The sequence below is a fragment of the Eulemur rufifrons genome, chromosome 12, assembly GCF_041146395.1.
Source record: "Eulemur rufifrons isolate Redbay chromosome 12, OSU_ERuf_1, whole genome shotgun sequence".
In the NCBI taxonomy this organism is placed as follows: Eukaryota; Metazoa; Chordata; class Mammalia; order Primates; family Lemuridae; genus Eulemur; species Eulemur rufifrons.
In genome coordinates this window covers 4048509-4075421 of record NC_090994.1, presented here as the reverse complement: position 1 = coordinate 4075421, position 26913 = coordinate 4048509, and the positions used below count along the sequence as shown (strand labels likewise).

Below are 26913 nucleotides of genomic sequence, written 5' to 3'. Positions count from 1 at the left end.
CCCCTGTAAAATGGGTTTAAAATATATTTATGTAGGTGTGTGTGCATATATGTGTATACATATAACGTAACATTGAGCACATCTTCCCTGTTCCATGCTTTTTGAGACTTGTGCTTAGTTTTCACTTTGGATCAATGGGAAGGGATCCTTCTGATGATCTGTCATTGTATCTGACGGCTCCAATGGAAAGTGACACGCATTTCCCCAGTTGTCCTCAAGGCAGGTCCTCTCACATCTTCCTGGGCACGCTGAACAACTGCCAAGGAGGTGGCGAACGAGTCGAACTCTAAAAATCAAACGCTGTACCACAAGGCTCAGCACTATTTTTTGGCCTCAGCCGCTTCACGTATTTCGCGCAGTTAGTGCACGCGTTCCCCACCCGCGAACTTTGACTCCCCGGGCGCCACACCGGACCGCGCACCCCCTCCGGGGAGGGACACGCCCTCGGGGAGAGCCCGCCGGGCCCCGGCCTTGGGCAACCTCGGTTCCGGGCGGTCGCCGCCCGCTCGCAGCGCCCGCCCACGCGGCCAGCCCCGGACTCCGCAGGCGGCGGCTCTCCTGAGGCCGCACCGGCCCGCCGGCGCCCGCACATGCTCTTGGCCACCGGGAGGGTCCGCCAGCTCCTCCACAGCCTCCTTCTCGTCGCGAGGATGGGCGAGTCGGCCTCCAAGATCGTCAGCCCCCAGGAGGCCCTGCCGGGGCGGAAGGAGCCGACCCTCGTAGCCGGTAAGGGCGGGACACGCCGAGGGCGCGGGCGCCGCCACTGCGCATGCGCGCCAGCCCGGGTGGCTGCTCGTCCCCCCACCAGCCCGGAAGGAAGCGGCGGGCCGGCCCGGGGCGGGCGGGCGGTCTGGGGTCTGCGCAGGCGCGAGGGAGGGCCGGCTGGGGCGTCGGGGGAGTCTGCGGCGCTGGGCTCGGGTCCCGGCTCTTGTCGCTCTTTGTTTAGCTTCTCACCGCCCAAAACAAAACTGAACACGTTGAAGGAATCGCGTACGTGGGTCTAGCCCACCTGGAGGCAGATGCCCCGGCGGCCTGGAGCCGTGGGCGGGGAAGGCGCCGTGGGGGTGTCCATTCTTCCTCTGCCGTGCGCCTCCCTGGGGTCCCGCCGCCTGTAGCGGTGGTGCCCTGGGTGTTGTCCCGGGAAGCTCCGGAAGGAGACAGAACGTTGAAAACTTCAGTTGTGAAATTGCGTCTCAGGGCGGTGTTCCGGCTGCAATAATTGTCTGCAGCCTCCGGTGTCCTCCGGGCTGCCTGGCTGTCCCCCCCTCGCCAGGACTGTCCCCCCGACCCTGCGCTCCCCGAGCTGCGTGCGTGATCAGCCGTGCGGAGCTGTCCGTTTAGAGCAGTGTTTCTCAAACTTCCGAAACTTTTTAGTCTTTCTCAGACCGATGTTTTGGGAAAGTACAGTAACAATGGGATACTAGAATAATGATCACGTGCTTGGATGCCTCTTAATGTTAGACTGCTATAAAGTGTTCAAGGCCGGGCACTGTGGCTCACGCCTGTAATCCTAGCACTCTGGGAGGCCGAGGCGGGTGGATCGCTCAAGGTCAGGAGTTCGAGACCAGCCTGAGCAAGAGGGAGACCCCGTCTCTACTAAAAATAGAAAGAAATTATATGGACAACTAAAAAAATATATATAGAAAAATTAGCCGGGCATGGTGGCACATGCTTGTAGTCCCAGCTACTCGGGAGGCTGAGGCAGTAGGATCGCTTAAGCCCAGGAGTTTGAGGTTGCTGTGAGCTAGGCTGACGCCACGGCACTCACTCTAGCCTGGGCAACAAAGTGAGACTCTGTCTCAAAAAAAAAAAAAAAAAAGTGTTCAAAAGCTTACTCTCAATTTTTGTCGCAGACAGCACAGGTCCACCAGTAGGAGGACCATACTTTGAGTAGCATTACCTTAGGGCTTTTCTAAGAGTTTTTCCCCGTCACCTGGGGACGTCCTCACCCCTGACTACTGAATCAGAGACTCTTGGTGGGGGGAGCCCAACAATCTGTCTTTAAAGCAAGCCCTCCAGGTGATTTTAATGCACGTGGGCTATAGTTTTTAAACTATTGCCTTAGTGCTGTTGGAGGATTAAGTATTGGTTAATCTTTTACATATGGCTCTATGCCAAAGAAATCCAGCATTTGAAAATTTCCTAAGAATTCTATTTTTCTTTCCCTTAAAGAATTGCTGGGTATAGGAGGAGATCATATTGAGGGTTTGTCGTATCATAGAATATTCAGTGTGAGATTAGAGAAGATTTTTTGGATTAGAGGCAATCTGGAAACCGTGTGACCTGTTTCTTATTCACCTGTTTAGCAGTTTCTATTCCCTGTGTCCCCCGTTGTTTCACCTCCAACTCATCCCCAACCTTAGAAGTTTATTTTTGACTCAAATTCAGAAATTCCTTTTTGAAAAAAGTCCAGATTATCTTTAAAAGTATATAATATATAACCAGATTGTCTAAAGCTATAAATTTATCTTAAAAATTCTTTCACAATCCAGTACTCATAAATGGACATTTAGAAGCAATGCTTTCTAAATGCCAAACTTCCTTAGCTTGCACTATAATTCCTCTTCACACACTACAATGTCTTCTCTGTGTCCTCACACCAAAAAACCGAAGAAACCAAAAACTCTTGATCATATTTCCAAACTGGTTCAAGATCAAGATTAACCAAAATTTAGTTTGGCTTTGTCTTAACCAAAGTCTTCCCTATGAGTTTCCTAGTATATAGATGACATTTTTGGTAAAAGATTAACAAACATTTCAGAAATGAGCCAAAAATTTCATCTCCACATGATTAATTTAACTGTAAAAACCTCAGGACCTGGTTCCTTTCCAGGTTCTTCTGTCTTTTCATATAGTTGTGACTGTTTTTCGTACGCTGACACATCTCTGTATCTGGGCCAGTAAACTACTTTTTTCTCTTTTTTGGTGTAGGGCCAAGCCTGCAATGCATATGTCCTTATTGTTCGTCTGGTGTAACTTTTTCCCCCAAAAGTATTTAAATTTTAGATTGTGACTGTTTCAATCTCCACTCCTGAGTGTATTCCTGCCTTGACAGGTTGCTGAAAGTTCCGATTGGCCCCAGAAATGGGCAGTGTTATCTCTTCAGTGGGTTTCGGTGGCTATAAACTTGAAACTTAAGGACTTGATATTACTGTTTTGAAAGCTGAATCCATCTTCACTGCAACTTCCCTCCCGTTTAACAGCTCTTCACATCTCTATATTACCTCCATGTCTGTTGTTATTTGCACACTGACTCTCAAAAGTTCTGTGGCAAAAGCATCACCTTTTGACTTTAGAAGACAAGGCCTGTCTGTTCGGTGCCTTTTGCTTGGCCTAGTATCAAGTGTGCACTATTACCAAATACTTTTGGTGTTAAGGGTTATCATTTTAGCTTTAATCCTACTGTTTTTGTATTCTTAAGGAAAATTCCACACTTTTATAAACTGTGGCCTAGTAATAGATCTCCACTTTGCAAGAAGGCAAGAGTCAAACTTTCAAACTTTTAAAATGCTTAATTTCTCCCAGGCTGCCTAAAATGGATCAAAACATGAATAGGCCTACTTTGGTGATTGGTGGAAACTGACACTGAACTTGACTGCCTCATTTGCACCATGCCCTGTTGAGGTCGGGTGGCTTCTGGACAGCCCTAGCTGGCTGGTAGGGTGCACAGCAAGGTACCTGGCCTTCTCTGTGGAGGTGGTCTCATTCTGCATCCGTGCCTGACCACAAGGCAATACTCTGAGAACTTGGGGACTGAGGGAAAAGGGGGATTCATACTTGTTGAATTGCACTGGTGGGCAATTGTTAGAGATAGGCTGGAGGTGGAAGGCTTGTAATTAAAACCTCAGAGTGCCTCCTGTGTTGTTAAAACGTGAGTTCATTATAGTCAGAACTGAAATCTTATTTCCAATGAATTAATAATTGTAAAAGCCCAATGGAACCTTTTATTTTTATATGGAACCTTTATTTATTTAATTATTTTGTTGCTTATTGGAAAAATTACTAATCTGTGTTTGGGATTGAATCTTTTCACAAAGTATAAGTGGGATCAGGTAGTTTGGGATTTGGAGATATTTAAAACAACTTTGGCAAGTCCAATTCAATTGCTGCTTTCTTGCCTTTACATTCTTAGATAATGTTTACCGTATTTTTTTGTTGCGATGCTTTTTTGGGGGTGGAAACAGATGTAGAACACCATCTGAAGGTATCCTCTTTTAAGAATTTTAAATATAAATGGAAAAACAGTGGAACACTATATTAATCCTAAAGGTGGCTTTTTATAAAAAAAAAATTGAACTGCAGCAATAAGATTCCTAGATGATTAGCTAGTTTAATCAAGCAAAAAGGAAGAAAGTACAGATACACAAAATAAGAACTGAGAAGGGGAATCATAGAAACAAAATTTAAAGAATCATAGGAGACTATTTACTCACCTCTGAAAATAAATTAAATAATTTGGGTGAAAATGATAATTTTTAGGAAAATATAATTGATCCAGATTGACCTCAGAAGAGGTAGAAATTTTAAACAGTTCGATTTTCACAGAAGAAGTAAAGTTGTCAAAGAGTTACCTCCTCCTCAAGCATTGTGTTCAGATGGTTTCACAGAGAACATCTACCAAATATTTAAAGAGCAGATAATTCCAAGGCTATTTAAACTGGAATAAACATCCAGATTCTTTTTAAGGAACAGCTATAACATTGAAACCAAACCCGAGAAACATTTCACAAAAAAGAAAACTACAGACCAGTCTCATATTATGAATATGGATGCAAACTGCTAAATAAATATGAGTGAACAGAATCCAGCAAAGGGATTTAGTCCCAAAATGGGACAAAAGGAGGGGTCAATATTAGGAAATCTATTCATATAATTCATCATTTAATTGATCTAAGGAGAAAAGTGATACAGCTGTCTCCTAGACGCTGAAAAGTTATTTGACCAAAATTTAACAACCATTCTTGACAATAACACTCGACAGAGTAGGAATGGATGGCTACTTCCTTAGCATGATAAAATAACATCTATTTTAGTCCAAACACCAACTTTAGGCTTAATGAAGCAACATTAGAGATTTCCATTCATGTTCAGATCAAGACAAGGATGTGGGTGCAGCCTAGTACCTAGTACCAGGTGTGCACTGTTACCAGATACTGTTGGTGTTATCATCTTAGTTTTTATCCTGCCTTGAAAAAGAAATCCTACCTTTTTTGGATTCTTCAGGAAACGTCCACCTTTTTAATTAAGGGCAACCTAGTAGTTGATTTATACTTTGTAAGAAGGTAAGACTCAAGCCTTTAAACTTTTTAATGTTTAATTTCTCCCAGGCTACCTAAATTGGATCAAAACATGAATAGGCCTACTTTGAGTGACTGGTTATTATTTCATATTATTTTACATTGTGCTGTAGGTCCTAGCCAATGTGGTCAGATAAGATAGGGCAATTAGAGATGTGCAAAACAGGAAAAAAGATCAGAAGTTCTTAAATACATATGAGAATATAGCATATGATAAAGGTGACATCTCAAATCAATGGGGAAAAGATGAAATATTCAATAAATGGTGTTGGGAAAAATGGGTAGCCATATGGGAGAAAAAAGTTGGATCTGTACTTCACACCTTAAACCAGGATAAATTCCAATATTTGATGGAATAAATTCCAGATATATGATAGTAATAGCTTATACTTACTGAGTGTACTACATGCCGGGTACTGTAGTATTTTACTAACATATTAATCCTCACAATAACCTGATGAGGTGGCAACTATTATTTTCCCCATTTATGGATGTGGAAACTGAGACCCATAGAAGTTAGTTGATTTATCCAAGGTCACTTAATTAATAAGTAGTGGAGACAGGTTATGAACCCAGGCAGTTTGGCTCTAGAGTTTCTGGTCTTAAATTCTATGCTCTTTTTCCATTTAGTTAAATGTAAAAAATAAATAATAATAATAATCTAAGTATAAGAAAATAATTTCTTTATAATCTAGATGTGGGTAATAGTTATGGTTTCTAACCATAACTTCAAAATCAGAAGATGTAAAAGATTGATAGATTACATCAAAGTAAAAGTCTTCTGCATGGCAAAAATCACCATAAGCAAAGTCAAAGTCAAAAGAGAAACTAGTATAAATCTTTGCAACTCATATCATAGGTGAAGGACTAATCTCCTTAATGTATAAGAAGTTATATTAATAGAAATTCTAGAAATTAATAAAAACACCAACATCCATTGGAAAAATAGGTAAAGGTTATTAACAGTTTATGGAAAAGGCCTTCACTTATCATGAGGAGAATGCAAATACCGTTTTTCATTTTTCAGATTGGCAAAAATCCAGAACTTTGATGATACACTGTGTTGGTAAATTCTCAAAGAAAAAGGCACTCTTGTACATTGCTGGCGAGAATATAAATTGGCTCAACTCTTATGGAAGGCAATTTGGCCATATCTATCAAAAATTCAAATGTGCATACCTTTTGACCCAGGAATGCAATTTCTGAGTATTTATGCTAAGGATATACTTGCATGCATGCCAAATGATGACTGTACCAGGTTATTCATTGCAGCTTTGTTTGCAAGAGCCCAAGATTGGAAACAACCCAAATGCCCACCAGTAGGGGCCAGTTAAATAAATTATGGTTCATTGTCACAATGGAATATGCAGCTGTAAAAAAAAAAAAAAAGGAATATACAGTTGGAACATCTGTATAAATAGGTATAGTGGGATTGCTAAGATGTAATGCTAGGTGAAAAAAGCAAGGTCAGAACAATGCATATAGTATGCTAACTTATAGGGAGGAAAATAATAACATGTATGTATAAAGAAACTTTGAAAGGACAGCTAAGAAACTAATAGCTGGGGAGAAGGCTATGCAATGAGATGAGGATAAAGGGGACACATAGACTTTTTTACTTCATGCTTCTTTTTTTTAAAATAAATTTTCATTCTTGTAATGTGACTGCATTATTGAATTAAATAACTCCACTTTGAAGATGATCTCTCTCTGCTGTTTTTAGTCTAATTGACCACCTTTCTATCATCTTTTGTCATACTTATTTCAAGTTGTTTTTTTTTTAATTTTGCTTTCTTTTTCTTGTCAAGTACATCTTTTTTTTTTTTTTTTCCCCAACTTGCTTTTGTAATCAAAATCTACATTTTGGCGTGATTTAAAAATCTAAATTTAGAGGGTGAGATTGGAATAAGCTAATCCAAGTCATTTTACATTTCATAAATATTCATTTTTATTGAAGCATCAATTGTGGTGGCATCATTTATACAAAGAACAGATCTTTGGGGACAAATTCCTTCTCCTATTATGTAGAAGGCATTATGTGTATTTCTTTTATTGTGAGTGATGTACATAGATTTTTAAAAGAAAATAATAGAAAACAGTATTCCTTTTAGAAAAATTTTCCCCAATGTGTGATTAATTTCTAAATTGTAGGACTCAGATTGTTATTTCTCCTCTTTGTGTCCTGCCCAAAGCTTTTTGATTATTTTACCCGTTCCAGAATTTTTGGTGTTTCCCTGAAGTCTCTGGAATAAGGGTATTCTATATGTTCCACAATCTGATCCTTACCTCCCTTCTGGCCTTTTCTACCATGTGTCCCTGTAGAAACCGATCTTCTGCCTTCCATGTTTGATTGTTCTGCCTCTGCAATTGCTCATATGATTATACCCATGTGGATTGCACATTCTGATCTTTTTATTTATTCATTCATTAAATGTCTGCAAATGCCTGCATGGGGAAAGTACTGTGTTGTCCATATATACTTATCTTACTCCTTCCTCAAAATTTGCCCTGCTCTAATTCCATTTCTCCCATAAATCCATCTCTTTTCTTGCCAACCTAAGTGATCCCTTTCTTCTCTCCTGGACAGATAACTATGTACTCATTTATGAATCCTTTCTGTCGGGTCTCGCGTTGCTGATGAGATGTTCTGTTGCATGGGTCTTGCACAGTCTATGTCTTCTCTCCCCACATGATGTTGGGCTTCCTGGAGGGAAGGGGTGATGTTTGATACTTACTTTACCCTCTGGTCTACAGCACTTTACCAATGGTGCTGCCCACGCCAGGCAGTCAATAATGGCTTATGGATATTGGGCAAAGTATGGTTAATGCTGGAAAACAAAGACCAAAAAGTGCTCCTTTTGTGTGCCCATCATATGCCCAGTGTGACAAGGGAAGTTAACACAACTGACCTTGTGTACACTTGGGGCATGTTCTCTAGACCATTTTTCTAGTAGTGGTGATGGATTTGTGCTGATCTCCTCAGACTTTGCCTCCAGTTACTCTTGTGAGCAATGGTAAACTCTTATTCTGTCCAGGATGAAGGGCGGGGAGCCCCTTGTCTTTAAATCTCTGAGCAGAGACTTGCTAGGCTTCAGCAGCGGTGGGGAAAAGGCGCTAGGCTCAGCACAATCCATGTGGGGTCTTGGCCTGTGACCCTCGGGCTGAGGAGTCGCTGTGAGCCCCTGCCTTGGGCAGCCAAGGCAGGGAATGATAGGCTGGTTGGGGTAGGAGACATCAGCCTGGGGCATGGGCCTGAGGGAGCCAGCAGCCACCAGGCCCTCAGCAAGGACCAGAGCGGAGGCCTCGTTGCTGAGTTCGGTCTGGTCCTAGTAAAGGTCCCAGCAGCCTCCAGCGACCACCCCTTCTGCCTTGGCAAATGGCAGATCCCTTCCCATGCAGCAGCAGCTGGCTGGTCCTGCCATCCTGTGCCAGCCAAAATCACTGAACCTCTGGTGATATATGAAAGACTGAATTCTGCAAGAGATGGTTTCAGGGTATCAATGGTAATGAATGAAAATTGTGGATCTTCTATGTGCTACTCTTTCATCTTTCTGACATCTGCATTCCAAATTTGAGAGCATCACAATACTTAATGTTTTGTGAACGTGCAGCACTAGACTGAGAACTACTTGAGGGCTGGAATTGTCTTATTCTTTGTGCCTGGAACACAGTAGGCTGACAGTGACTGCTTGTTGAACAGCTGTAGTATATTACCTTGTGAGTTCTTTGAGAGGCAGGGCCCCTCCGGGCAGTATCATGAATAATGGACATACACATATTGTGTGTTATGGCACAGGATAGCCGTACGCGTTGGAACGAGTAACAGAGAGGAGCACGGTGCACTGAAGAGTACGGGAGGGGTAAGGTTTTGGGGCTTGGGCTTGTCATTGTTTTCTGGTTTCCACATAATCGGTTTTTCCTATTGCATCAGAAAACTTTATTAGCTAGGCAGAATTTCTGCAGCCAAATTGAAATGTGATAGGCGCAGACCACGTCACTCCGCCCTGTGACAGGATGGCCATCTCTTTTCCTACCACTTCCCTTCTCTTTCCTGGAGTCAAGAGAGCCACCCAGGCTGGGCTGCACAGGGCTGAGGTTTGGCCACACTGCCCAGAGCTTTGGCTACCTCCAAGTTCCAATGAGCCACAGGGTCACCATCAGATAGCAGTTCCATCATTTCAGCTTGTATCTGTCTCCTTATATTTTAAGCTAAAAGAGGGTAAGTGGTCGGGAGTGTCCAGCTTTGGCATTGTCTCTGGCATCTGCTGGCACCGTGCCCTCACTGGCTCACTCCGCGCCTCTCCTCTTTCCACCTTTTCCTCGTGGGTGGCCAGCTCCTGTTGTGCTTCCATCCAGCCTGCTCTGTGGTTTGGCTCATGAAATCTACATCTCATCTTGCAAAAGTTCCACTTTTCCATTTCAGAATACTTATGGGATGTAGAGGTCCTGTTGTAATTCAGTTCTCTTTCAAAAGATTGGCTATGTGTGTTAATTCACCGTTTTTTGTCGGTGGCACTTCTGTCCTCTCAAAGCCCCCAAACCTCAGCCCAGTCATCTTTGATCCTTGTCTCTGTGTTTAAGATGTCCTCCTCCTGTGAGTCTTGGTGGTTCCTTGCCTGGGGACTGTGTGGTGATGCTCTTCATCCCTGTGTTAGACACTTCCTGTAACTTGCGGCTGACCTCAGTGTTCCAGATCTCTGCTTCCACCCCCGAGGCTGACTCCTGCTCTTAGCTCCTTCCTCCCAGGTGGCCGTGGGCTAAATGCTTATGTTCCCCCCACCAAATTCATATGTTGGAATCCTAACCCCCGAGGTGGTACTGTTAGGAGATGGGGCCTTTGGGAGGTTAGGAGTCATGAGGGTGGAGCCCTCATGAACGGCATTAGTGCCCTTATAAAAGAGATCCCCGAGAGCTAGCTAGTCCCTTCCACCATGTGAGGACACAGTGAGAAGGCTCTGTCTGTGAACCACAAATTGGGCCCTCCAGACACCAAATCTGCTAGCACTTTGATCTCGAACTTCCAGTCTCTGGAACTGTGAGAAAGAAATTTCTGTTGTTTATAAGCCACCCAGGTTAGGGTGCTTTGCTACAGCAGCCCGACGGACTGAGAAAGGATGTTTTCTTTCTTCCTCACTGGCTGCCTGGGTCTCTTTCAAGGCTGAACTCAGCTTCTTCCACTCCTAAACTGCCTTTTGGAACTGTTTCAGCTTAGATTGCTCTTGTAATTGGAGGTGGAGCTGGGTCCTGGAGCTCTGTTTTGTGCTTTCCTTCTGATGTCTCTTATTGGGGAGATAAAGGTGGAATCCCTTTCCTATATTTGGTGCTCAGTGATAGCTATTTTTTTTCTCTTATGTTTTCTGAACTCCTACCTTGGTTACAGTACCCTGTTTGCATGACCAGAATTCTCAGGTTCTAGCTGCTAACTTCCTCCTGGATGTCCTATCAAAATGCTCTTCCTGTTTGTTGAGATATTTAACTACTTGGACTCATGATGCCAAATGCTTGATTTTTCCTTGACCAGAGACCTGCCTATCCTCTGGGCCAGCTGGAACCTTTTCTGTAAGCTGGGCCTCTCAAGAAAGATGACATAAGGTTATTGCTCAACATAAAGAAAGACATGGTTCCTTATATTTCTGTAGGACTTTTGTACCATTTCGTGCAAGTGCATCTATGGTGTTTCTCAGCAGGGTATATTTCTGATCCACTAGCTTGTTGAATAAGTGTATTACATTTGCATTATAATACAGCAAAGCCTGGTAATAGTGAAACTGGAAGAAATGCAGTGGCAATATGTTTCAATGAATATATTTTCATTACATTTAAAAAAATGAAGAATAAAATTTAAGAGCACTGAATGTCTTCCCAGAGCATGTGTATAAAATGAGTTCTTTTAAAAATGTTACCATGGTAAAGTAATATTAGTGTTGAATTTTCCTTTGTGAATTTTTCATATTTCACCTTTGCTTTTTTTTTTTTTTACAAAATATTTGTAGTTTACTGTTAGGAAATTTATAGTTTGCTTAGGTCACATACAATGTGAAAAATTAAAAAGCATTGTTCAGATGAGGCCACACATTATTCTTTGGCCTGCTGAAAAAAAAATCTGGTATTTCAACAGATTGTCCCCAAAAGGGAAGAGTCATGAAAATGAAATACTTTCAGAGAATTCAAAGCTTTCCAGCTGGAGAAAATGGAATCTGAAGTAAAAAATCGTGAATGTATTATCATTAGCAGATGAAAAGAAAACCACGTTAGAGTTTGCAGGATGGAGTAGCCAGCTGTCAAATCGAGCCCCGGAGAAAACATCGAACTGCTGAAAACCTGTACTGCCTTCTCTCTTCCTAAGAACCAACGCGTAAAGAACGACGTCATCCTGCGGTGAGCCCTCTGCAGGCACTGTGGCTGGTCCCTGGAGTGTTTCGCTGACCACTCGGCATTCCTTGCACGCCGAGATGTGTGCACTGGCACGAAGAAGCCCTGCCCGGGGACTGCAGTGGCCCCATAGCAGAGGAACTCAGGCACTCTGTCCCTGACAGTCCTACGCGGTTGCTGGGAAACCGCAGAACACCACAGCAGCGACCTTCACCCAGCTACCAGTCCCCTGAATGTAGCAGAGGTGGTGAGGAGCCCATTGCAGGGAAGTTTTTTAAAAAAATAAAGAAAAGATTTTTTTTCTTCTTCTTTAGGATTATGCACATATTAAGAAGCTGTGTGGATTTATTTCAATACGTGTAATAAAAGGGAATAATTGTTTTCTGGTGAAGGTTAGGCACTGGATGGGTAGGATTACGTAGCTGTTTGCTGCCGTAGTTTTGGGCAAACACACATCTGATTTAAGGAATAAGCTATATACATATAAATTTCCAGGCATAAGATATGAGCCAAAGGATTTCTGTTAATATAATGATCGAACTCAAGCCTTAACTATTTTAGTTCATTAAAAACCAGACAGTTATTATTTTTTTTCAGAATAAGGAGACTTATTAAAGAGCTGAAGCTTACGCTTCATTTTATGTATACATTTGCTTCAGGACATACAGGATGGTTGATAAACAAAATTGATATAATTTTGGAAATGAGGATTTGCCATTGTTTATATGGTTATATGAAACTAATGAGGAAGGAACCACGTGGTCTCTGCTGTCAGTGTGTAGTTTCTCCTTCCAGTGGCTCTGGAAATAGCCCCTTCTCCTTCTCCGTGGGGCCTGACCCGGCACAGCCTGTGCTGAGGTGGTGCCTCCTTGCCTTGGGGCCTTTATTATAGAATCTTCAATCTTATTTATATCTTTGCTCAAAGTGTGATCTGTAAGTTTTGAATTGTTTTTTTATCCTCTTCTTCCAACTTCCCAACTAACCAGTGTTCAGACCCAAGGAGAGCGTTCTTCAAAACCTTTCTCCTTATTCATAAAACCACACACACAGACAGACATTCATTGCTGGTGTTTTATTAAGATAAAAATGGATCAGATTCTATTTTCTGCATCTTGCTTTTCTTACTTAATAGGTACAGCATGAAAATATCTCCAAGTCAGCTGGTATATCTTTAATATGTTCTTTTAGTTTTAAATTAATAGGCTGTGTTTTCTTGAGGAGTTTTAGGTTTACAGAAAAATTGAATAGAAAGTGCAGAGTTCCCATACATTCCCTTCACTCCAGGTTTTCCCTGTTATTAACATCTTGCTTTAGTGGGTGTATTTGTTATAACTGATGGGCCACTATGGACACATTATTATTAACTTAAAGCCCATAGTTTACGATATTGCTATTGTACAGCCTATGGGTTTTTTCAGATGTATAATGACACGTATCCACCATTGCAGTATCATACAGAATAGCTTCAGTGCCATAAAAATCCTCTGTGCTTCATCTGTTTGTCCATCTTCTCCTCCCAAGAATCTCTGGCAACCACTGAACTTTTTTACTGTCTCCATAGTTATGCTTTTTCCAGCATGTTATATATTTGGACTTACACAGTATATAGCCTTTTCATATTGGTGGCTTTTTTCACTTAGCAGTATGATTTAAGGATTCTTTATGTTTTTTCCTAGCTTGATAGGTGATTGCCTTTTATCACCAAGTAATATTCCATTGTATGGATATACCACAGTTTGTTTATCCATTCACTTATTGAGTGGATATGTGGATCACTTATATGTGCATCTACAATTCCACGTTATTCTTTGATCATTGAAAGGTAAACCATTGTGGTTTTGTACTTACTAATTATTAGTTGGTAGAGACATTACATTCTGCATCTCTGTATACACATTTTATTCCAGTCTACTCTCGCCAGAACATGGCTTGTATTGATTAATACCTCTTTTTCTTCTCTTTGCAAACTTCCTCTTACCCATCACTCCCACCTCCCTCGGTGAGATCTCTTATTGCCCAACCCATTTTGACCATCCTCTCCTATGAATTCTTAGCACTTATTTTCATTGCCACTTATTTGGAATACAGCCATATTGTTTGAAGACTTCATATGTTGTCTTTTTATTAAGTCTATAGTAGTGATTTAACTTTAATGTATGTACATATTTTCTCTGTAACAGCATTGCAAACTTAGCAGGGGCCGACTTATTTGGGTCCCCTGCACCTAGGCATGTTTATGTTACACAATAACTATTGGTTAAATGAATGAATGAATGATTGAGCTTATCCTCTGTGTAATATCATGTTTGGAAGTTGTCTGTTCAATAAAATCCTTTTAGTATAGTGCAGGTCAATAGATATTAATATTAATGAATCTCAATAAATGGATGCTATGTTTTTAACTTACCTTCCAGCAGAAACTATCCATCTTTAGAAATTTGATTATGAGTGCTCGTGTGTGCCCAGTGGCTGCCTTTCCAAATGGATTAGAGGAGAGCTGAGTTCTTAGCTTCTACATTACAATTTGTATTTAATATTTATGGAAGAGAAGTCTTCCTACAAATATGTAAGACTATTGGTGAGTGAAGGAAATGGCTCCCAGTGTGACAGAAGAAAATATCTTAAAAAGATCCACAGTTATCTGCAGTTTCCCCAAGGTTGTGTTTACATAAAAAAAAAAGACATTGTTTTATGTTCTAGAATCAAGAGGTGATTTTATGATATGACAAGTTCCACGAAGAACTTTCTTTAGATTATCAGTCCCAGCATAACTACTGCAGAGATCACATAGCAGTGTTCATCTCTGGATTTATTGAGGTTGCTGTGTTCCTTTAGCATCCTTCATATTTTTCTCCCAAGGGTACCACTTTCCTCTCCTTTCTTAATACTAAGATATGGAAACTCATTTGTGCTGTGGTGTGTGATGCTGGGAAATGGATGCTTGTTTATTACCTCTCTCTACAGGACCCTTCATGGCCACAGGTAGATGTTTGCCGCTTCTGTATGACTAGGTGGCATTCAGAGGCATGTTCTGTAATGAAGGGCCAGTTGGTTGGGTGGATACTTCATGTTTGAACAGCGAATCTGAACCACACTTTATATGCTTATGAGCCATGTGACCTTGGACGAATTTGCCTCTGTTTTCTCATTTGTAAAACAGAGACAGTGGCCCCTGCCTCACATGGATATTTCTGGGAATAGGTGACACGATGGGGAAATAGCCTAGAATGGTACCTGGCTCCTGCCAGAGGCACAGAATGCTTATTTCGCCATGCAGTGCATCTGATGGGGACATTTGGGGCACAGCTTACTGCCATGCTGTCGCCCTATTTCGTAAGAGTGGCTGATGGCTACGTTACATCACCTTGCCCACAGAAAGGGCTGCAGTGTGGGGCTGGGAGGCAGCCAAACCTCAGGTGCACACTGACCTTGAGCTCAACTTGAGTTCCAGCCTTCCGTTTGGACAGACTGGCCCCTGGATCCACCCATGAGACAGGGAAGTAGATTATTACTTAAGCCCATGTTCCTCTCACCTTTGGGGAAAAGAGAGTCTCTCAAATGACTTGGTGGCCAACATGTGTGTGCAGGTGTGCAGCCCCCATTCTCCATGCCTCCTGGAGACATCACCTTCCCCACCTCCCAGGCCGACTTCTCTGTGGGCCAGTGAGCTCCCTGTCAGTAGGAGAGTCCAGGTGAGGCTGGGAGGGCCCCTCCACACGGCAATGGCTGCAGTGGTCGGCCTCTGAGTGCCTCCCCGCTCTGGGGCCCATTTGCCTAGGGCCCGTGCCTTTCCCGAAGGTGTCTGCGCACAGCTCCACTAGAGCTCGGAGAGGGCCCGGGGGTGGGGTGTTGTGGGTTCCCAATGTTTAAGAGCAGAGGGTGAGGAGCCTCTAAAGACATTTGGGAAGAGCCTTTAGAAAAGCAAAAGGAGTGTTCCAGAAACCAAGCGAGGACAGAATATTGAGAGGAAAGGCATAGCCACAACCATTGGGTTTGGCAACCAAGAGGCTTTGCTGACAGTGATGGGAGGGGAGAGGGCAGAGCCCGTGATGTGGCCGGTGGGGGGCCGTGGGGAGCAGGCAGACCCCTCTTCTCTTCCAGCAGCTTGGCTGGAAAGGAGAGGAAATAGGGCCACAGTTATTTCAGTTCAAAAGGGATGTGGTTTTTAAAGATGGGAGAGACTTGAAAACATGTGTATTCTGAGGAGGAAGATATGAGAGGATGCTGAAGAAAATAAATCCATGTAAATAAACTTGTACTGATTTTTGCCATTTTCCTTGTGGATTCTTGTCTCACTTGTGGCCACCTGTCCCCTTTTGTTTGGGGATTCATGGATATTTTCTTGGTCTCCTTTCTTCCTCTCTCTGCCCCTGAGGTTTCTGAGCCCTCATCTGCTACTGGGTTTCCACACTTCTGTCCCAGGTGCCATCAGGAGCACGTGGAATCTGGGCGTGGAAGCTGCTTCTTGTCTTTTTGGGACTGTTGGTGTCATTGGTCCTGTTCATCCATCCTCGGCCACGCATTAACCCTTCCTAATTACCTTTCAGTTGTTACTGCAGGATTGTGTGTGTCAAGACACAAACTCCTGGTATAAACTAGCTGCTTTCTTGTTAACCTCAACAGTTACCAAGTGTTGCATCGTGAAAGTTTGGGTCCCCCTAATCCTCCGCCCTTGCCTTAAGGAAAACCTTTACTAGTCTTTCATATTTGGTGCTTCAGAGCTAAGAACCACAGGACTCTTGGTCTAGCCTTCAATGTCCATAAGCCACTTAAAGCTTTTTTCTCATGGCCAGGCTTGTTCTGCTCATCAAAGCCAAGGTGAGAAGCTACTGTGGACCCGTGGAATGACCACTGAGGGTGGGTGGACTCAGGAGTTCTGGGTTTTGGCTCTGCTACTAATTTGTTGTGCAGCTTTGAGCAATTTACTTACCTTCTCTGCTCACACATTCAATTACCTATAAAAAGTGCTCACAAGCAAAAGTCCTGAAGATTCCTTTCCCATTCTGACCTGCAGTGATTTTAAGTGCTGACTTTGTATTGCGCTTGGCACTTCCTCTATTCCCTTCAGAATTAATCTCCTTTCCTCTGAAGCTCATGAATTGTAGCTGTAAGCCCTGCATCTTTCCTGCATGGTCTCACTAGCTTTCTTCCCCCTTGTCTTTCTCTCTGTTCTCTTTTCCCCTTAAGGCAAAGGCAGAGAGAGAGAGAGAAAGTGGAGGCATGTGGCCCAGCAGCTAATACAGTCCCGACTTCTCTTGACAGTCTCTTAATCTGGAGGAAGTTACTCTGGCAACGGTGAACCCATATCCCTGCCTCTGAACTAACTTTATCCTTCCTTATTATTATTTCATTTTGATGGGACAGCTTGTTACAGATTTTTTGAAAATCTGATTTTCTTCCTGAATTTCTTAAAGAGACCAAGCCTATTTTCTGTATCTGAATATTTGAAGCAAACCGCACAGGAGCAGGAGCACACTATGGTGTCCTTGGGGAGCGCAGGTTCTTTCCGCGTGGGCTGCGTGCGGCCCTTGCTCTTTGCAGGCGGTTGGTTCCTTGCCAGCCTGCGGCTCTGTCCCCTGGGTGTGCACTGTGCTTACAGCTTTCCCCTCCAAAGGCCAGTCTCCCCCGAGGACCCTGTGCCGGGTCTCCCAGGCTGCAGAAGGCCGCGCAGTGAGGTGTAGTCCTGATGAGCTGTGGGTCTTGATAGAGAAGCAGCCAATGGAAAACAGAGTCAGGCTGAGGCTGGATGTCACACGCAGACTGAAGCAGAGGTGGCGCAGGGCAGGGTAGGGCCAGGCAGATCCAGGCAGAGGGCAGTCCTACAGCAGCATCAGGAAGGGTTCGATCAGGAGGTATCGTATGAGAATTAGGACAAAACAGGCCACTCTGGACCATTCCACGTGGAGGGGGCCTCCTTCGATGCTGCTGGCTCCTTTCATGACCCCCTTTGGGGGCCTGAGCCTGGCATCCTATAGCTGATGGATGTAACCTGGTCCGAAGCAATCCTTAAGGTCTCTCTGAATTCCGAGTGTGTGTGTGCACGCGGGCATGTGCTTGTGTCTTCATGGCTACTTCCTCCTCTGGGTTCCTGCATCCCCACTTACTGTCGCTTTCACATGGAATTGATCCCTTTAGCGTTTTCTCCCAAAACCCCACCGTTACCCACATGAGGATGTCCAGCCTTTCCTGAAGATCCCAGCAGAGTGATGGAGGTGGGGACACACTGCTTGCGACACAGAAAGAGGGGACCTTCCCTGGGCCGACCTGCCCCACAGCGCCTGCGGCTTCTCCCTGGCTCTTCCCAACTCACAGGGCAAAGCTGCCCTGCCCTCCTCCCCAGCCCTCCTTCTGAGAAAATGTAAATCTTCTCTGACAAAACAGACGGAGCAGCTCTGTTTGGCATGGGTTCCAGCGAACGTCTGTGCTCTGAGGGGCTCACTTTGACTTCTAAATCCTATGGAGTTACCCTCCAAACAAAGACCGTGGACTTTGTAGACATTGACCTTGGGGCTTGAACTGGGTGCCAAGCCCAATAGGAGGTAGGTGGGGGAGGGGATGGTGAGGAGTGACAGGGCTTGGGAGTCCTTCTCTGTGGTCACACGTGAAGGCAAGGACTGTGTCGGCTTCCTCATGTCAGCCCTGGAGCACCTACCAAGGTGCCTTGAACAGAGTAGAAATTCAGTCAATATTTACTGAACACAGAGATGTGCTCAGCACGGTGCTAATGGATGATTAAAAAAGTTAATAATCTCTGCTCTTAAGGAGTTTAGAGTCTAGTCAGGAAGACAAAAATAACAGATGAGAATAATTAAGCCTCGAATCTTGTGGCACTGATGGGGGAGGGGGATGCATTTATCAAGAATTTGGAAGCGCTTAACCATATTTCCATTCTTTGTTGTATATGTAGCATTTAAATAAAATTGTGACTCCTATCCAAGTTATCACTCATTTGGATGCATTTTTTTCCATATTAAAAACAAAAATGTAAAGCCATATTTTCAGGGATATTTAGAGGGCACAAAAGATTATGAATTTCATTTTAGCATTGGCAAATGATCTAGTTTTAACAGGTTAGTTTGAATTCAGTAAAATCTAAAATGTTAGTTTTGTTTCTGGCTAATATTCTAATGGAGAGACATTTCTATGGGGGTATTAGGGTAAAATACTGTTTTTGGATATGTGACACATTTCCTTGTATTTTAAAAATCTCCTGGGTATTTTAAGGGAAATTTAATCCATCTGATTTTGATCCAAATATAATTTACTCACAATAATGGAGAAATATTTGATATCCAGAGCAATCTATTGATGCTCTTAAAGCTTTTCTCCTGGGAAATAAGAAATCACATTTTTCCAAGAGTGAATACAAACCTACAATGTCTAATTTTTCTGCTTATTTAACAAAGCCTGAGTTAAGTATGAAATTGGGCAGTTCCAGATCAGCTATTTTTGTTTTTAATTTTTTGAGTCTTTCTTTTAAACCATGGAAAGGAAATTTTCTTCAAGGAGATTTTCTTTTTTTTTCTTATTCTGACAATTTAATCTGCTATCCTGTGGGTTTTTTTTTTTTTCCCCCTCCAAACAATGATTTTGGAAGATTTAAGGTAATAACACAATTTTGATGTCTGTGGATTAATGGTGTCGGTATTCAAGATGTTTCAGACCTGTCAGAAGCTTAGAAATAGCATTTAAATGTGTTGCTTAATTTTAATTTTAAAATACTTTCTCTGAGAATTAGATACCAGTCCTAAGTGAGTATTTTGAATTTAAAACAGGGTTTAGGGCAAGGTACAGCCAAATTTTGCACTCTTGAAAGGCCTGAAATCCATTTACAAATAAATGAGAGGTCTTTATATCAATATTACGTTTTAGAAGTGAGAAGTGCAAGAACTTGGGCATTGTCACCTTGTAAGAGGCTCTTGGGTGGCCACCCGGGAATGGAGGGGGCAGGGCCTGGTGCTTCAGCGACTTTGCTACTCTGGGATGCTGTTTTTTAAGCACCCTCCGACTTCTTTCGGGAGCTTGACCTGACTTCCAGGTTCTGACTTCTTCTGGCCTCCTAAGGATGGTGATGTTCCCAACTCTTCTCTTCCTCGGGATGGGTTTTGCATCTCTGACCCGGGCCTTGCCTTGCTCCTTCAGTTCCCCCTGGCAGGGGCCTCGCTCCTGCCCTGCAGCCCTCTGCTGCCCACGGGAAGTGGCAGTGACCCCTCCATGTACCGCTGGCTCATGGGATCTGACACCTGGAGCGTTGCAGGAGCCTTCTGGTCTCCCCTTCTTTTAGTTCCTCGAGCGAATCTTAGCTAGATAAATCTTCCTAATGAGAGTCAGCTCTCATGAGAGTTTCCCATGAGAGTCAGCTCAGCTGTGGTGGTTTGGGGCACAGACTGGAGACAGACTGCCGGGGCTCAGTCCCAGCCCTGCCACTTCTTAACCCTGTGACCATGGTCAAGCTAGTCAAACTCTCTGTGACGATCAATTTCCTAGCCTGAAAATGGGGTTGATAATACCCTTAAGAGGTAGACATTGTTATCATGAAGAGTAAATTAAATAAAAGTTTAGAATAGCATGTGGCATGTAGTAAGTGCTAAATAAGTATTAGTTATTGTTGTATTTATCACAATCATTCCTAGACTTAGGAGTGGAGATTGCTGGTTCCTATGATAAGTGTAAGTTAGACTTTTTAAGAAACTGTCAAGCTGTTTACCATTTTATATTCCCACCAGCAACGTATGAGGGTTCCAGTTTCTTCACATCCTCGTCAACACTTGTTATTGTCTGTCTTTATCATTATAGCCTTTCTAGTGGGTGACAAGGGATGAATCAAGATGACTCTTGAATTTTCAGGTTGAGCAATTCAATGTTTGGTGCTACCATTTAATAGGAGGCGGAGAGAGGAATGAATCCAACACCTCCAGCACTGCCACACGGGGGATCAGATTTCCACATGAGATTGAGGGGGACACACCAACCACACCCACACCATAGCAGTGCTGAAGGGGTGAGTCACATCCTGGGTTAGTACTGAGAGGGACCTTGCCTGCCTGCTGGGATGCCCAGTGCACACGGAGAGCCGGGCAAGTCTTGGGAACAGAAGCTTCAGTGACATGTGGAGGGGGCTGGCTGTCAGAATTCTGAGCTCACTAGGGCCTGGCCACACGAGAGGGAAGACAGAAGTAACTGGGTGCTTCGAGGGGGGCCTGGGTGCCCAGGGGAGCAGGAGCCATCTGAGGAGCCTGCACCCAGAGAGCTGGTGGGAGGGAGCCGTGCTTGGGTAGGACCAGAAATGCCACAGTTGGCTGGGAACCAAGAAGTCAAATCCGAGTGAGGCACTAGAGTTTGCTGGGTAGATTCCTGAAGCAGATTCAGGTAGACAAAGGTCTAGTTAATGTAGAGTATTTACTCTGTGTAAGAGGCTAATTTTGTTGAATTTCTGCGTCAGTTTGGAGAATCTTGCCATCTTAACAATATTAATTCCCCCAATTCACGAACATGGGTGCCTCTCCATTTACTCAGGTTGTCTGTAATTTCTTTCAACAATGTACTTTTCATGCACGTGCCTTGTCCTTTGTTAAGTTTATTTTTAGGTAGTTTATTCTTTTTGATGCTATTGCAAATATAATTGTTTTCTTAATTTCATTTTCAGATTGTTCATTGCTAATGTGTAGAAATGCAACTGGTTTTTATGTGTTCATTTTTGTATTTGAACTCATTTACTAGTTATAGTTTTTTTTTTTTTTTTGATGATTCCTTAGGATTTCTAGATTAAGATTATGTCATCCATAAATCTAGGTAGGTTTACTTCTTCCTTTCCTACCTGGATGCTTTCTACCCCTTTTTCTTGCCTAACTGGTTAGGTTCTGGAAGGTTCTATATAGAACCTTCAGTACGATGTTGAATAGAAGTGAGGAGAGCAGACATCCCTATCTTGTTCTTGGTCTTAGGGAGAAAGCTTTCGTGTTAAGTGTGATGCCAGCTGTTGATTTCTCATAGGTGCCCATTAGCAAGTTGAGAAAGGCCTCTTCTAGCCCCATTTTGTTGAGTGTTTTTTTTTTTCTAAATCATGAAAGAATATTGGATATTTTCAAATGCTTTTCTGTGTCTATAGAGATAATCATGTGGTTTCTGTCCCATGTTTTGTTGATATGGTATTTTACATTGATTGAGTTTCATGTTTTGAACCAATCTTGTATTTCTGAGATAAATCCCACTGGGTCATAGTTTATAATCCTTTTTATGTGTTTCTGGGTTTAGTTTGCTAGCATTTTGTTCGGAATTTTTGCATCTGTATGCATAAGGGATGTTGGCCTGTAGTGTTATTTTAAATTTTTATTTATTATTATTTATTCCTTTTTAAAATTGACAAATGAAAATTGTATACATTTATGGTCTACAACATATTTTGAAATATGTATACATTGTGGAATGGCTAAATCAAGCTAATTAACATATATGCATGGCCTCAGGTATCATTTTTTTTCCTGTGGTGAGACTACTTAAAAACTACTCTCTTAGCAGTTTTCAAGTATACAATACGTTATTATTAACTGTAATCACCATGTTATATAATAGGTCTCTTGAGCGTATTCCTCTTGAGCGTATCTCCTCTTGTCTAGAGTTTTATATCCTTTATCAACATCTCCCCAATCCTGACCCCACTTTTCCCTGGAGCCCATGCCCAGACCCTGTTAACCACCATTCTACTCTCTGCTTCTGTGAATTTGGCTTTTTGAGATTCCACATAAAGATGAGACAATGTGGTATTTGTCTTTCTGTGCCTGGCTTATTTCACTTAATATAATGTCCTCCAGGTTCATCCATGTTGTTGCAAATGACAATATTTCCTTCTTTTTAAAGGCTGAATAGTATTCCATTGTGTATATGTACCATATTTTCTTTATCCATTTTTCTGTTGATGGACACTTAGGTCGATTCTACATCTCGGCTTTTGTGGATAATGCTGCAGTGAACAGGGGAGTGCAGGTATCACTTGGACATGCTGGTTTCATTTCTTTGGATATATACCCAGAACTGAGATTGCTGGATCATATGGTAGTTCTATTTTTAACTTTTTGAGGAAGCTCCATACTGTTTTCCATAATGGTTGTCCTAATCTACATTCCCACCAACAGCGTAGAAGGGTTTTCTTTTCTCCACATCCTCATCAACACTTGTTATCTTTCATCTTTTTGGTAATAGCCATTTTAGCAGGTGTGAGGCGAGGGCCTGTAGTCTTGCAATGTCTTTGTCTGATTTTCTATTTCTGTTTTCCTATTCTCTATTCCATCTATTTCTACTCTAGTCTTTATCATTTATTCTTTAGTTATTTAGGAGTGTTATTTATTTTTCATATATTTGTGATTTTTCCAATTTTTTTTCTGTATTGATTTTTATTCCATTGTGCCTGGAGAATATACTTTGTATGATCTAAGCATTTAAAATTTACTAAGGCTTGTTTTATGGCCTAACATATTGTCTGTTAGAGAATGTTCTATGTGCACTTGAGAAGAGTGTGCATTCTGCTGTTATTGGGTGGAGTGTTCTGTAGATGTCTACTGGGACTACTTTATTTGTAGCATTGGTTAAGTCTTCTCTTTGCTTGCTGTTCTTTTGTGTAGTTGTTCTAGCCATTATTGAATGAAGGGTATTGGTACCAACTATTATTATTGAGTTTTCTATCTCTCCCTTCAATTATTTCAGTTTTTGCTTCATGTATTTTGGGGTTCTGTTGTTATATATGTTTATAATGGTTGTAATTCTTGTTAAATTGACCCCTTTCTCATTATAATATGTCCTTCTTTATCTCTAGTAACAAGGTTTGTCTTAAAGTCTACTTTGTCTATTAGTATAACCACTCCTGCTCTCTTTTGGTTACTGTTTGCATGACATGTTTTTTTTCCATTCTTTTACTTTCAACCTATTTGTGTCTTTGAATCTGAAGTGTGACTCTTATAGATAGCATATAGTTGGATCATGTTTCACAATTTTAATCCATTCTGCCAATCTATATCTTGTATTGGCGTGTTTAATTCATTTAAGTTTAATGTAATTATGGATGAGGTAGGAGTTACTTTTGGTATTTTAATATATTCTGTATCTCTTTGTAATTTTTGTACTCTGTTCTTCTATTTCTGCTTCCTTTTGTGTTAAATATTTCCTAGAGCAACATTTTAATTCCTTGTCTATATATTTTTGAGGTATTTTCTTAGTGGTTGCCCTGGGGATTACAGTTAACAACTTAATTTATAACAATCTAATTCAGATTAATACCAACTTAATTTCTCCTGGCCTACAGAGGACAGAAAAAGAAAGAAAAAAAACCCCACCAACTTAATTTCAATAGTATACAAAAACTTTGCTTCTCCATAGCTCTGTTCTGTTTCTCCTTTACCCTCTTATTAAATCTCACATATTACGTCCTTAGATATTGTGTGCTTATCAACGTAGATTTATAACAACAGCTTTATGATGTTGGTGAGAAAGAGTACATTTATACCATTTCTAATATTCCTTTCTGCAGTTACCTTTACTTATACTTCACATTTCTTCATATGGATTTGACTTACTGTCTAGTGTTTTCTCATTTCAGCCTGGAGGAAAAGTTCCTTTATTATTTCTTATAGGGCAGGTCTGCTAGAGACGAACCCTCTGTTTTTGTTTATCTGCAATGTCTTAATGTCTCCTTCATTTTCAAAGCATGGTTTTGCTGATTAAGACTTTTTGGTTGATAATTCCCCCCCCCCCCCAGCACTTTGACTATATTATCCCACTGCTTTCTGGCCTCCATGGTTTTTAATGAGAAATCAGCTGTTGATCTTACTGCCGAGTCACTTCTCTCTTGCTATTTTCAAGATTCCCTCTTTGTCTTTGGCTACCAGGAGGCTGATTATGAATTACAAATTCACTGCTGTTCTGCCCACATTTCATCATCCCTATTTGAAAGGATGGCATGGGATACTTTTGTTAGTGCTTTAATCCAACCCTTGTGCTATCTCTCTAACATTTCCCTTAACTATCAACTTTAGGATTTAGTAATATCTGGTTTTGTTTTTTACTGTCATATTTCTTGGTTTATAGAACTTCAGAGTAGTGTTTATGTGATCCATTCTTATTACTCGTTCACTTAATAGATTTGTTGAATGCCTATATATGGAATGGTCAGTGCAAGACTTTCCATTTTCTTAGATAAGTGACACATGGCCCTGCCTGTGAGGATGACACATTTGGTTGGTCGAGCACACATACTCAATTAACTACTGTACAATTAGGATGAAGGTATACTATGTGTATAAACAGAATATTTTGGGAGCACGGTGTAGGAAGTCATTGATTTTTGCATTTGGTAGATGAGCAAACTGAGTATTAATTTATTACTGAGTATTAATAGGTCAAGCAATTTGAGAGTGTGATAGAACCAAGGACTTGAACTCACTATTCTGGGTTCTTTCTGTGAAACCATGGTGATTGTAGAGTGCGCCTATTTTCTATTTTCAGGCATCATTGGAAAACTGATTTCTTAAGGTAAATGTGTGAAGTATGGACTGGCTATTTTGCTTCAGAAGGTGTGCATGCTGCTTATTAGATCATACTGGTGTGAATTTAGTAAACAAGTGACTATGTTGGAACTTGAAGTGTCAAAATATAAAAAAATACTTAATTTTATTAAATCCACTCTAGGTTTTTTTCTTTCCCTATTTATTGATATTTCTGTTTTGCAAAGAAACCCTCCAGTAAAATTTTAAATAGGTAAAGTTTATAGTAGAGTCTCCTTAAAAATAACAGTTACTGATCAATCAGCACTATGTTCATTCCCCATAGGATAAAGCCTGATTTTTTCGGGCATACAGTTTTAATTTTAATCTGCATGCCTCCTTTTCTATTCTCCCATGATTCTTTGCAGCAGGACAAGGAGAAAGCAAGTCTTATAAAAAGAAATACAGTATGTGGTGCTTATTAAAGTTACATACATCTCTTCTCACAGGAGAATTTTGATTTACTGCAGGTTGTGCATATGTCTCATGTGGACATTTCTAGGGAACAGATTCCCTATCGCCGAGCAGTGAATGGCTTGTAGTACTCCATTATTGCTCTAGGAACATGTTAGTAATGATTACGAAAGGTAGGATACCATGAAATCCGTAAGGTGATTTGGCAGAAGTCGATGCCGTTGGTGCCAGGATTTGGGTACCGTACCACAGTTTCCTGTTTTCAAATGTATTAATTGATCCGCAAAGGACATCTTTTGGAGACAAGAATTCAGACAGCCTGGCACAGCCTGGACCTCCGCCAAGACTGCTCGGAAGGTTGCCATACTGGGAGCAAAAGAGTGAGAGAGAGAAAGAGGGAGAGAGAGAGAGGCAGAGAGAGAGCTGAGGAAAGAAAAAAAGGCAAGACTTGGCACAGCTCAGTCAAATCAGCTTCTTTTGTCTGCTGTCTCGGCTTGAGCTTCAGGAAAGAAAACCGTCCTGGGGTACAGAAAAACTCAGAACTTTTTGGTTTTCAAACTTAGAAGGCTTTTTAAGTCTCTTGGGCTATTTGAAAGTGTCGGTACATACAATGATGTTTAGTCACTAGTATTAAGGGAAATAAAAGCCTTTTTCAAAACGAAGCTTCCACAGTGTCCATGCATTTGGGAAATACTGTACTTGATTTTTTTTTTTTTTTTTTTGCATGTATGATTATACCATGAGAGACAGGATTCCTATAGAAGATGGCAAGGCAGATTTCTCATTAGAGAGAATATTAATTTTCTGCAAAATAAAGTTTGTGCATCAATACAAACCTGCTTTCAAATCAAATCAGACCTCCTTCGGAATGTGTTCAGAACGTAAGTTTTTTAGATTTTATTTTATTTTTCTTTTCCCATTTGTAGACATTTAACTTTTTTCAAGGAGCCTTTCTAAGATTTTATGCTACCCAGCCAGGAAGTCAGAGTCAAAGTTGTTTTATCCATGTGTTTAAGAAAACGTTTTCTTAAAGCCACAGCTTTTATTTCTGCTGCTTCATGCTGTCCTAAACTACACCCCCCAGCAATTAGTGACAACAGTGAAGACCAGAAAGGAAGCTGAAGACACCAGACTTCGCTTGAAGGGCAAACAAGAAATGTGAGCTTGGTCATTATTTTTTTTGTGTGTCTTTGCTCTGAACCATTTTTGGGAGGTGGGTGGGGAGGTGTCTATGTCTAAGAGATGTACGCGATTAGTGAATTCTCATTGTGAGAAGGAAATGATGAAAGGTAATTTTA

At 41.7% G+C, this 26913-nt stretch overlaps 1 protein-coding gene across 5 annotated transcripts in view; it reads left to right on the top strand.

The window, feature by feature from the left end:
- Positions 1–360: 360 nt before the first annotated feature.
- Positions 361–26913, top strand: part of MSRA (methionine sulfoxide reductase A) — a 286825-nt gene continuing 260272 nt past the window's right edge. For 2 of the 5 annotated variants that reach the window (XM_069485085.1, XM_069485082.1), the window contains exon 1: positions 361–726. In XM_069485085.1, coding sequence (XP_069341186.1) covers positions 591–726 — 136 coding nt within the window. In that variant the 5' untranslated portion in view covers positions 361–590. Of the gene's footprint in view, positions 727–26094; positions 26497–26699; positions 26774–26913 lie in introns of those variants that run through there. The other 3 variants (XM_069485086.1, XM_069485081.1, XM_069485084.1) reach the window with 3 other exon arrangements.